The sequence below is a fragment of the Pterocles gutturalis genome, unplaced genomic scaffold, assembly GCF_000699245.1.
Source record: "Pterocles gutturalis isolate BGI_N339 unplaced genomic scaffold, ASM69924v1 scaffold14055, whole genome shotgun sequence".
In the NCBI taxonomy this organism is placed as follows: domain Eukaryota; kingdom Metazoa; phylum Chordata; class Aves; order Pterocliformes; family Pteroclidae; genus Pterocles; species Pterocles gutturalis.
Genome location: NW_010143633.1, coordinates 8,956 through 21,708, shown reverse-complemented (window position 1 = coordinate 21,708; position 12,753 = coordinate 8,956). Strand labels below are relative to the sequence as shown.

The window sequence follows — 12,753 nt, the reverse complement described above, 5'->3', positions numbered from 1 at the left end:
TCCTGTGAGCTACATTTCAGGTGCTTGTCTACCCTGCTACAGCAAGAGACAGGCTCTTCTCAAAGGCAAGTCATACGAGGATCCTGACTTTAGTCGATGTTGTCAGGCCCGAGAGGAGCGTCCCTCTCCAATAATAGCAAAGGGAGCCTACGGAGTTTACCTGCCATCTTTGTGAATATTTTCCTTTGTTATATAGTCCTTAACATTACTTGTGTGCCTTATTTTGTCACCACTACCAACCCCAGAGCAAATGGTGAGCTGAGAAGTTTTCCCCCTTTTATTCACAGGGGTCTTGTAATGTTATAAGATACCACGATTTTTCAAGCTCACCTGTAATCTTATTTGGGAAGATTTTTAAATGAAGCTGAATTAAATCAAGATCATAAACCATGTGGCCATGGCTTAGAAGAGAGCCATTTTTCTACCACCCATTTTAGAGTTTTGGCTGTGGCCCTGTTCTGATTTTACTGCCTTCATCCAATTGCCACGTTCCCCTGCTGCAGGCAAAAACTGCTTCATTTACTCAGCAGGGCCTCAACTTCCAAACAAAATCCAGCCTCTAAGCAGAACAAACTGTTCTAGCAATCATCCTAGAATTTAGCAGAGGTAGACCACTTGCTACTAGTTCTGGTTTATTGCTGGAGCATCTCCTTTTATTGCTTCCCAAGGGATGCCTTCCATGGTTCACCCCCTAAACGCTCCACCTTTCTTCTCCCTTGTTAATCATTGCTTCAAGAATCACGTCCATAGTTAGGAAATAATGAAGGATTCAGGGTTACATACATACCTGTTCCACAAAGACTAGAAAATTCATTAACAATGTGTACCTTATTCATTATAATCATCGAATTTGGAAAGTCTTTTAATGGGTAAACGGACCTGAGACACATATGAGAGATTACACATTTGTTGACATATTCATCCAGATAAGCCTCACACAAGAAGAAAACAGGGCCAACGTGCTGAGGTTCCTTTGTAGATTACTGCAGACACGTTCAGATCAAGAAACAAATCCCACCGATTACGACAGCATATGTTTTGCATATGGTGGAAACGCACATCTTTTACACAGAGGGTTTTCAAGTATAGAAAACAATCTCACGTGTTTGTAGAGGATTTTAAAAAAAAATAATAGTGACTTATTAATGAAACATTTGTGACTAGACAGTAAGCATATAACTTCTTCCTCTTCGACTGTTGCAAATTATGGCTTTTTTAACGTAAGAACTGCCCCCATTTCTCTAAACAGCCCTCAGACTGAGGATCAGTTACATCACAATTTGTACTGTGTAATATCTTTTTTAAATGTATGGAGCTATATACCCAGAACGTCCTATCTATAATTTTACAGATAGTGATCTGTCTTTCCAGAAGCCTCCAATCCCTTCTTCTGGATAAATTTCAGTACAATTTATATGCTCTTTCTCTCACTGTGGACATTGTAAAATATTGTTTCCCTCCCACAAATAGCAAGAATTTCAACATAAGCAAGCTCAGATGGCTGAAGAAACAAGGAAGGATGAGAAGACAGTTGTGGGGAGGGGGAAGAGCAGGCTAGAAACCCTGAGAATACTTGTCTCAGAATTGACAGCTGGAGCTTTATAGGATCAATGGCATTTGCACGTCATTCAGGGCAAAAGTTTGCCACTCTCTTCATCCAACCGTACTTAGGATCCCACAGCTGAACTTGTCAATGAAATCCACTCTCACAGTTTAAAATAAAATTTAAAAAAAAAAAAACCACAACCAAAAAATAATGAATATAAATGTGGAAGAAAGGCAATTTGATGTTTATAATTATCGGGGTAAACTCCACGACCTGCTGAATGTATGCAAGAGGGACCCTGGATGGTGTATATAAAAGTACCATGTGCAGAGAATAAGAGCAAGTATTGAGACTTCTTTCTGGTAGAGCAAGTCATCATACAGGATCCCGACCATGACCAACAAGGGGACTTCGCTGAAAGGTAAGATATTTGCCATTCACTTGCTGAAAACTTTTATATTTCTTTAAATTTAGATTGAATTAGGAAATAAATTAAAGGTAACAGCGCTAGAAACGGAGGTCTTCCATCCACCTAGTCTTCCAGTGATGGTGAAACCTGCCTCCACCTCAAACGTTTAGTGTCCAAAGCTTGGAATTAGAAGGCAGCTTGATCCCTTTTGTACTCAGTCTTCTGTCTCCTAAGACTACCTTTGCATTGCGCAGTGTCACAGAGAATTGGCTTGAGGGATGCGACACCTGTACACTGAAGACTGGATCCAGACTGCTTTGCTACACTGCACGGAAGGCAATGACTCAAAGTCATTATCCAGAAGTCTAGAATTGATGTGGTCATTTTGAAGCGAATGTTTTCACAACCATCTTCAACCTTCTAAGCCAACAAGTCTCAGGTTTTCTTATTCACAGAATTACTCCCCAGAGTACTTGCCTAACTGCATCATGTGGCATGTGCCTTGTCCATGGGGGAGGAGGAAGGCTTATTTCAATATTGTGTAACTACACTTTTCTTGAATTTAGAGCTAGAAGGAAACTTATCACAGGATAACATTAGGGACAGCTCTACTGATTGATGTAGTACACTTTACTTTAGCATTTAAAATAAGTCTAGTGAACCAACACAGCTAGCAGGCCAATTTCCAGAAATAAAACTCTCAGAGCATAGAACAGTGTTCTTTGAATAAGTACTTTCATTTACCAAATATTTGCTTTTAATTTTTTCCATTGTCTTTCTGTGCATATTTTGTTTCACTGAATAGAAAACTTGATTCTGTTAAGTTAATATTAAAGATGAGGTTTTGTGTTTTAGATAGTGAGAAGTCCTCTATATCAGTTTCAGAAGCTCAGGAGAAAAGACAGAAGTTCTCTCTGACTTCCTAGCAGTATGCAACTTAGGGTTAAACTGTAAAGAGCAAAGCAGCACAGCTGCTGGAAATCTTCTGAAGGAACTCCCAGGACAATCAAAACCTTAAGAGAGTGACCTAATCACCTTCCCACAAAATTAATTTAAACTCCAAATGTTTGCAAAGAAGAAAAGGACTTGTGGGAGGAGGAGGAGGAGGGGAAAAAAATAAAAAAGAAAAAAAAAGACCAATCTGTTTTCCAAACTTATATATCTGTGCAAATATATAATTATGTATCTATATTTACGCTATGAGAAAGGATAACAGAATTACAGCGCTTCCCTCCTCCACTGATTTTCAGCAGCCAGCATAGGCAGTACCGAAATCACCCAGCATCTGGCTCCGACAGCTACTTCTAAATGCACGTACAAGTCACTGTGATTCCATTTTGGTTTGTTCTAAACCTGAACAGGTTTGTTGCTGGTGGTCCTTCTGGTGTCCAACATGTTCCTGACAAAGGAAGGGGTGACCTCCTTGCCAATCTGCCCCAGTGGATCTGTCAATTGCCAACTTTCCCTTGGGGAACTTTTTGACCGAGCAGTTAAACTTTCACACTACATCCACTTCCTCTCTTCGGAAATCTTCAATGAATTTGTAAGTACTCTGCTTTTTCCTGAAAGCAAGAAAATACAAAAATGCAATTTAGTACTTTTTAAGCACAACCATATGTTAACAAATGAAATCTTTCAATAAGTAAACAAACACAACTGTTGCACGGACAGTGATAGTCCCAATGGTGGCCCAATCTGTGTACAACAGGGCTGACCATTGCTAAGATCCCCAACACTTCTATTAAAAGATACTGCTTTCCCATCATTCTTTATCTGTGGGACAAGTTTGCATTTGCTGGGTGCCAGTATCACTCCGAAGACTTTTGACCTTTACAGCATAAAAGCAGTGATAAAAGCAATGGAACAACAATTAGTTAATACAGTGTTAGCATCAAAGCTCTTCTTACTTATCTGTTCCAATAACACCGGTCCTTGCTGATCTGCAGGATGAACGCTACGGTCAGGGCCGGGGTTTTGTTACAAAAGCTGTTAATGGCTGCCACACTTCCTCTTTAACCACTCCTGAAGATAAGGAGCAAGCTCAGCAGATTCATGTAAGTCCCATTTCTAATGTCATTCAGTGTGAGATAGAGTGGGGAGAGGGAGGGAAGAGGGAAGGATAAGGAACAGAGAGAGAGGGAAATCAGCTCCATCGGAATAAAAAAGCCTAGGAGAGGAAAGCACCAAAAAGCCAAGAAAAGTTGATTTAACATTCACTGATAATAAGTTACAGACTATACAGGATATATAAGTCCTGGTAACTTTCATCTTCCCTTCCTTTTCCTGTCTGTTACATTCAGTCATTGCAAATTATTTCCCATTACAATATAACCTCATGGAGCAACACCAGTTAACCGTGTTTGAGCGGCACTGAGAACACTACAACCTTTAAACATTATCTTAAAACACAATTATAATATCAACAAACATAAAAATACATGTGCTATACAGTGCATACTGTATGTAGGTAGAGATAAATAGTTTTCCAGTACCTGAAAACACTGACACAACTAAACAAATCTATTGAGATATCCTTGCTGTTACCAGTAGGCAAAAGTGGTCACATCGTCATCCAAACACAAAGACTCTAGTGCAAACTACTGAAAAATACTTCTTAAGAGAAACATGCTACATACATCAATTTAATAATTATAAACTTAAGGGAAGATGGTCTTGTTCAGTCTATGCTCACAGATAGAACTTGAAAATACAGTGGAGAAAAAAATAAGCCCAGGTGGACGAATGGGGATGAGCCAGGAAGAAATCTTTACCAGTCTCATGGTGGTATCCTTGCAATCCCAGTATCACTATCTTCTCAGGATGTCATTCAGAAATTCTATTGGGAGCGACAGAATTCACAGCCCTGGGTACATTACAAGTCTAGTTGTGTTTTCAGATGCAGTGCATCTAGTGAAGAAGAAACGGTTGAATAAACTTTATGAATTTTTATTGCCCACAAGAAAGGACAAAAAAACTGGAGGGCTATTGCTGGAAACCCTGTTGTTCAAAGGTGAGGGCAGATGAGTTATGCAGAGGCAAAAAAAGCCATTTGGTGTTGTGCCATAATGTGCACCTCCCATTCAGTACTAGACTTTAAAAAAAAAAAAAAGGATTTAAAAATGTTGATCAAAAATCAGATAAGGAGTTCTGGTTTTTTCACAGAGATAAAACACGGTTGTGCTTGCTAGCTTTAATGCGGAGAGGGTTTAATGATATTTTCCATCACAATAATGTAACTGCTTGTGCTAATATTATAAAACATGACAACCATTACAAACTGCAAAAACGCAATTGCAGAGAGTTATCTAAGATAGAGGACACTTTCAGTGGTAAGCCCTGGAATAAGTTCCCAAATCACTATGTCTGAGGACATTGCTCTAAATGCCTCCTCATGTTGCCAGCATTTAACCTTCCTATTTTAACTGACTTTTTTTTTTTTTTTTTAATATGGGTGAGCAGCATGAAGACCTACTGGGTTTAGTACTGGGAGTGCTGCGCTCCTGGAACGATCCCCTGCTCCATCTGGCCTCTGAAGTACAAAGAATCAAAGAAGCTCCAGACACCATCCTCTGGAAGGCTGTAGAGATTGAAGAACAAAACAGGCGGCTTCTAGAAGGAATGGAGAAAATAGTTGGGCGGGTAAGTGTTAGGTCCTTAGCATTCTTCCAGCCTGTTGCTGTAAGGAAGACACACACAGTGACGGGCCCTCCCTGCCTGGAACAGAGAAGGGAATCGTAGATGTGAAGGAAAAAGGGAGCCAAGACAGCTGAATGTGAGAACTTTTCGGCTTGCTTTCTTCTTTCATCCTTCTTTTCTTCTGCTGTCTTGCAATTTCTAAAGAGACAATGCGATGTGACTGGCACAGCAAAATCCACCATACTCCCAGTCCTGATTCAAGGGAAGGTGTAATCATCAGGACTGCTAATTGTCATTCTATCTCTGAGTATTTAGAATATGCAATCCTGCTTTTTTTTTTTTTTTTTCTTTTAAGGATGTGTCTGTGTTTTTTCAAATGCACATATTTATACACGTTTTAGCACATTTATACACATCTACATACATATAGGTATTGTGCATGGGTTTTGGAAACAGACATTGTATTTAAAACTGTTCTGGAAGTCTGACTTACTGCAAAGATGTGGCATGCAGCAAAGTAATCGTGTTAGCTTTCATTTCTCTTTTCCCACCACACTGGTTCCTCTGAACCCTGGCTCTGGCTTGGTTCCCCCTACATTTGTAAGGTTAGACAACAAGGCTGCTGTCTGACAAAACCCATACCTGAATACGCTGTGCTATCAGTAATTGATTGAAAGCTTTCCTGAATAAAATCAGCTCTAGCTTGTTTATTTTTAAAGGGGCCTCTGTGAGTCCCTGCATCTATCATTCTGTCAGTGAGCTAGATGTTAACAAGAGGCTCTGACTGTACCGGCTTTTGCTTAGGCTCTGAACAGTCGAATAGCATCAAGAGTGCCACCAGCACTGTATCCACCACTTTCCACTGGATCACCGGTGGTTTCTCTCTCTTTCAGTTAGGCGTCTCTTTACTCAAAAACCTTAGCCCATCCAGGCCACAAACGCATTTATCAGTGTAATCAAATACCTCTCCAGCCCATATCCACACGCAAAAAGGGTGCAGGCGAGGACCCAAGAAAACAGTAGAAGTCAGGTGCTGCTACAGTTGCGCTGTCACCACCTTCCCATCCACATTATTTACAGAAGGAAGTTGAAGGCAAGACTGGCAAATTCATTAGTGTCAAACCACATTTTTGAGTGACAGCAGGCCTATTTTTTTTTTTTTTTCCTGATGCTTAAATTGAGTGATAGAGGCTCCACAGATACTCTCCTGTGTGCTTTTATTGGTGGGAAATAAGGAAGATGCACAAGCACCAATAGGCATATGCTGTGTGATTTCCTGCTATGAAAAGTACATTTCTGTTACGTGAGAAAATTAATGACTGTATGTTTCAAGCAAGGAGACTTAAACAAATCTTCCCATCAGATACTAACTCACGACATGAATTCCTACAGGTGTCTTTCTAACATCACAGGTCACTGTATCATTCAGCATTTTTTTTTTCATGGAATCTGAAGTGTGGCACATCTGAAGATGTACTGTTGAGAGATTTGTCTGGTAACATGTTCCTCAAGCTGCCTGTATCAGAGAGAGACGGGCTGCGACAAAGCTGGAGATACACACAAAGAAGTTCTAAAAATAAGTGCTAACAAAGATGTCAAGGTGGAGGGAACCAAAAAGAGATGTCACTGATGAGTCCAGGCATGACGGAAGCTTTGATGTCTCTCCACAGTCAGATTCTACTGGACACCGGTTAACACACTAGACCTCTTAAAACACTACTGACACAGGCAAGCTTTTTACATATTTTAGGGAAATAAACGGAAAAATCTGACAAATACATTCAAAATCTGCATGAAGATATAGAACATTATACAGAAGTGGGAATCAAAACAGGAAACAGTTTACAAGCCACCCACAAGGCCAGTATTTCACACGCTCTGTTCTATTTCCAGTCAGATTCACTCTCATTTAGCATAGTATCATTTTGTGTCCTCAGGTTCATTCTGGTGAGATCGGAAATGAAGTTTACTCTCAATGGGAAGGCCTTCAATCCCTGCAACTCGCTGATGAGGACTCCAGACTCTTTGCCTTTTACAACCTGCTGCACTGCCTCCGCCGAGACTCCCACAAAATTGACAACTATCTCAAGCTTCTGAAGTGCCGCCTAATCCACGACAGCAATTGTTAAGCGCTCATGGGCCTCATCACTTACTGAAATCATTCACCATGGTGTTCTTGTTGCTTTGCCACTTTTTGTTGCAAACTTTATGAAAAGTCACAGCGTAGCGTAGCAGGATCATTGGTAACTTTCAGCATGTTTGTGTGAATTCTGCCTGCAACTCTTAGCAGCATTTATCTTGGTGTTTTAAAGTGTTATAAATCACTTGTATGACAAGAATACACTTTTCTGTCTAATCTCCTCACGTAGCAGCATTTCAGTGATAACCAGATCATGCAGATACAAATAAAAATGTTACTAAAACCAAAAGTGCGTAAAACGGAGTGGTAACAGTGAATGAAAAAGAGCTGGTATGGTTTATACCTTTAGCAGTACCTTCTCTTTTTGGATCTCAGTCTCAGTGTCCAGTTACAGGATATCTTACTTCCATTGCTCTTTACCACCCCTACAAAAAAGACGGTGGGGGGAGAAAAAAGGAGGGACATGAAAAAGCAGATCAATCCCTTATTACACAGTAAACTGCCCTAAACTAAAAGTATGGTCCAAAATCTACTCTACAATCCAGTCTGCTTGGATTGATGCTTTTACTCTGTACAAAAACTGTCTGAGCAGTGAAGAGAAAGATGAGAAATCCATCCTGGCTACCACAGCCATTGATTCCCCATGCAATCCATGGAAAGAGAAGACACATGCGGAATTTTAAGGAGAGAGATCCAGGTGTATCTAAGTCTCTACTGACTATTTGAAGAAGAGGCATTTCCAAAGGAAGGTTTATTATGTTTGAGATGACTATTTGAGGGCAAAGGAACCAATAGGTTTCAGCAGGTCCCAATAGGAAGTGCTGGGCATCCATATCATATCGACCTTCCCTTCACATTCCTCGCAAGCGATGTGGTGGTTGCAGTTGCTCAGAAAACTTTCAAGGTATAAAAAGGCACCAGTTGAGCTAAGGTGTCTCTTGTTCTAAACCCAGAGTGTCTCCATTCCCTTTGGGTTTAGTCACACTGAGAGTTTTTAGGGCACTCGTTTCAAAACGCTACAGTTGAACATCAGAAAATTGGAGAGACAAAAAAAAATCTACTATTTTTGAAAAAATCTGTCTTACAGTCACATAACAAATAAGAAGCCTAATAGCAGCTGGAGCCCTTGCCCATATCTATACGCTGTCTTTGTAAGCCATAAACAAACCCAGCCTTGGCTTCATCGTGGATCTTCAGCAAAGAGGAGCTTAAATTCAAATCAGCTCCCCATGGGTTTGGCTTCCCACTAGACAAGCCTGCTGCATTGCTCCAGAGCTGAGCCAGCTTGGAGGAAGAGGGAAACTCCAAAGAAGATGGGTTTGAGGGCTGAAGCCTCTCATGACAATAACAGAATAAGCACAGCCATAACAGGTATTTGCGTAAGGGATTGGATAACACCAACAGCTAGAAAGGTCTCGTTTTAGCCATCTCTAGTTGTAATGATACTTGAATTTCTAATTATGAATATGTATTTAATGGCCTTTAATCTCTTCATATTTTTGCTTATTGGTTGCCTCAGGCTTTACCTGGATAAGTATATACTAAGCCCATTTTTAATATATATAGAATCACCTGGACAGCAAATAAATTCCTTGTTGGACAGTCATAACTGACATCTTTCATAAGCTCTGAAATGCACACAACTTGGGGCATATGCAACAGCAGTTTAACAACAAACAGTCGTTCAACACCACAGTCAAGGAAGAAAACAGGTAACGCTCACCAGGCAAAACACAAGTGCCCAGACTAGAATTTAATCTGATCATAATCTTCTATTTTCTGTTATAATGCTGATGGGAAACAAACAAACAAAAAAAAACCCCAAACCATTTTAAAGGGGAAAAAAAAGCAAAAAATATTCTTTTAAATTATGACAAGTGCTTAGAATTACAGTGTGAGTTCTTATTCAAAAGAAAACATGAATAATGGGACTGCTCTGTATTGAGCTGGAAAAATGATTATGTCTCGTGGAGTAAACTCCTACCCCAGAATCTCTTTAAAATTCAAAAGCAACTTGATTAATAGGGCAGACATTCATAATTTTACACTTACATGCCTAGATCTAAAACAATGACTTTCTCTAACTGCTTAAAAATTACAGTGTTAAAACAATTGTTTAAAACTTGCATGCACTGGCTTTATTGCAGCCTGGTTTAGGACAATTATGAGTTTTTAATTTCATAATGAAAGATAGAAGGGAATGCCAAAAAAAAAGAAGATTCTAAACAAATGAAAAGCTGTCTGGTTTGCAGCTGTTCAACTAAAAGGGTATTTAAAATGATCTGGTTAATATTTCGAGTTATCACAGCTGCGACAGAGACAGAAAGATGTCAAACCTCAGGAGCATTCAAAGCCACACCTTCATCGTCAAGCGTCCTGGCACCCACAATGCCTTCAGACTCTGAATGTTTAAGCCACGATATAGGCCAGTTGGCAATTCTCTTTTTTTCAGTTGCTAATAGGAACAATACATTCTTATCTCACTAATATTTCGCTAATTAGCACGTTCATAAGACCCGAGCAACTATTGTCTTTCATCTAATAAAACAGTTACACTGCCAATCTCTTATTTTATACAAAACTGAATTTGGAAGCAGCATGTTCTTCCTAAATGAAAGAAACTTGTATCAATCAGAGCAATCAGAGTTTTTTTTTCCAAGTGTATCAAATTCTGGCTAATTCAGGTTTCCAGCATTCAAAACGGCTAGTTTTCTAATTACTTATTCAATACCCAAATTGGCCATATTTATATCTCTGCTGATTTCTTTGCTTAAATTACTTAGTGATAGGAATGGAAAGGAAAGGTCCCTACGGCTGAAACACAGGCTCTGTTCTGTTCCCTTTGCAAATGATATTCAAGCTTCTACAGATGGCACTAAATTTAAGATAAGACCTTGGTGACACCAAATCTAAACAGTATGAAGTCCAAACCAATTAATCACTGAGAGCATTAATCACTAAACACAACAGAGCAACAGAGATATGCAAAATAAAAATCTAACTTGCTATTCGTAATTTGTGTCTAGACTATATCCAACCATTAGAGGAAACAGGAATAATTTACAGGATGATTTTAAAGCCAATAAGGGAAGATTTTACTCACGGTGTATGTCATTCGGAATCAGCTGCTTACCTGGTAATGTGATAATCTCTCTACCATCCTTTTTTTTTTTTCTTCTTCTTTTTTTCTTTTGAGATACTACAAAAATACTCCAATGGTTCAACTTCTAGCAGGAAAAAAAAATACTATAACCTGGCAACTCATCTGTACAACACAGTTTACCCTCACAGTATCATTTCAAAGGCAATCCACAACTCTAATAACAAGGGATACAGTGTGAAAACCACACATATCTTCTCAATTTAATTTCTGAACAACAGAAACTCTCTGAGGGCTACATTTTAAACTAAGTCTGCTTCTTATCAATGAAATGTATATAAACAACAAATTATGTCAGAGATGTAAACTCAGTAATCATACTTATGTATATGTCCGTACACTATAGAAATCAAATGATACAGTCATGCATGGGAATAACATCACAGGCATCCACTGAAATTACCAATCTGTAAAGCTATGTACACATACGACAATTTCTGTCTCAAGCTCTTAATGACTTGTGCTGGCAAATTACTTGGGTAAATCCTGAAGGCTGAAGCTGAGCCTCAGTGTTTAATTCAATTGAAATTTAAGACTGACAACCCATAGGCTTATATTAAGTGTTAAAAAGAGGTTTAAAACTAGTAAAACATAACTGTACCTTTTTGAAGTTCCTTCTTCGGGTATTCATCTTTAGGAATGAAGCTAAATTCAGATAAACGTCGGTCTTGGAAAACTGGGCAAGTAAGGATAAGTAGGAAAATCAGCCATGATTTTTCAACTTTTTTCCCCAAACAGCTCAACGACTATCAGATAACATTTCAACAATTTCTGCTATGACTGGGATTTTAAAGCTATATTTAGATATATCTCCCCATAGTTGAACATTAAAAAAATGTATATTTTCTCATATTGACTTTTCATTTCCTTTTATGTATTCAACTATGAGGAGGAAATGAAAACATGAGTAATGGTGCATAATGTCCTCTGAACTGTATCTTTTTTCCATACAGGTGAATGCAGTCCAAACTGTCTTTATCTTTGGTGAAAAAAAGGTTCAGAGACTTTGCCCATTTTCTTTTATTTTCTTTGTTTTGTGTGGGTTTTTGTTTTTTCTTTTTAAGGAAAATACAGGGCCCACCTTTCAACTTATGATTTCATTGTGCATTGGGAGAAAAACCAAACCTTGTTGCTTACTTCATCACTATTTCTCTTTCATGCCACCATGTTTATGCTCTTTTAATCATCCAAGAAGCACTAGAATCTCATGCTAACATTTTGGGTTTTGGGGAAGAATGAGGTGTCGTGGCATACTGCCTTCTAACTCATGCATCCAAAAGAGAACTGCAGAATATAATAACCTTTTGTTCCCTTCCTAATGAAGGAGTTCTGAAGTTCATTTCATTGAATGGTAAGATTTTACATCAGTATTGGTCAGTCCTCATCATCTTATTTTTCTTCCTTAGTACACAGTGCGAGTGGTAACAAACCAAGTGAAAGAAGGTTATAGAAAGACTTTCAGGGTCACAGAACCACTTGGCTTCTGGCTCAAGAAGTACCAAAGTATAGATCGATGAATGCTTATTTCCTATTTACTATAGACACTGAACCCCACTAAAAGTCCTGAGGACGTATCTTAGAGAGAGACCTTTACTGAGAATTCCTATACTTCACAACCATTTAAAAAATGATGGCATAGGCACTAGTCAAAATTTGTTAAAGAATACTTTTACAATGAACCCTTCTTTACATTTTATACAGTTTACTACCAGAAAGTGTTTTGTCAGGCATAAAAATGAATACTATTTAATAACAATATCTAATAGTAGTAGTCCCTCAAAAATTCCCCTTTCCTGTCAAACACCACCCCACATTAATTACGGGAACACTTTTCCCTTTTTAATAAATGATAGGGTTCATTA

The 12,753-nt window shown here is 38.8% G+C and overlaps 1 protein-coding gene across 1 annotated transcript; it reads left to right on the top strand.

Annotated features, from left to right (window-relative positions):
* The first annotated feature begins 1,603 nt into the window (after nucleotides 1-1,603).
* PRL (prolactin) lies at nucleotides 1,604-8,020 on the top strand. The gene is made up of 5 exons (XM_010084818.1): nucleotides 1,604-1,967; nucleotides 3,317-3,498; nucleotides 3,902-4,009; nucleotides 5,415-5,594; nucleotides 7,529-8,020. Exons 1-5 carry the CDS (start codon nucleotides 1,940-1,942, stop codon nucleotides 7,718-7,720), a joined length of 690 nt encoding a protein of 229 aa, XP_010083120.1. The 5' UTR covers nucleotides 1,604-1,939; the 3' UTR covers nucleotides 7,721-8,020.
* The last annotated feature ends 4,733 nt before the right edge of the window (nucleotides 8,021-12,753 follow it).

What these genes read in the sequence shown, in the direction of transcription:
- PRL (XM_010084818.1), top strand. Translation starts at nt 1,940, where the DNA reads ATGACCAACAAGGGGACTTCGCTGAAAG. An exon ending in CGGAAATCTTCAATGAATTT is followed by an intron (nt 3,499 to 3,901) that starts GTAAGTACTCTG and finishes GCTGATCTGCAG; the next exon opens with GATGAACGCTACGGTCAGGG. An exon ending in AGCAAGCTCAGCAGATTCAT is followed by an intron (nt 4,010 to 5,414) that starts GTAAGTCCCATT and finishes ATGGGTGAGCAG; the next exon opens with CATGAAGACCTACTGGGTTT.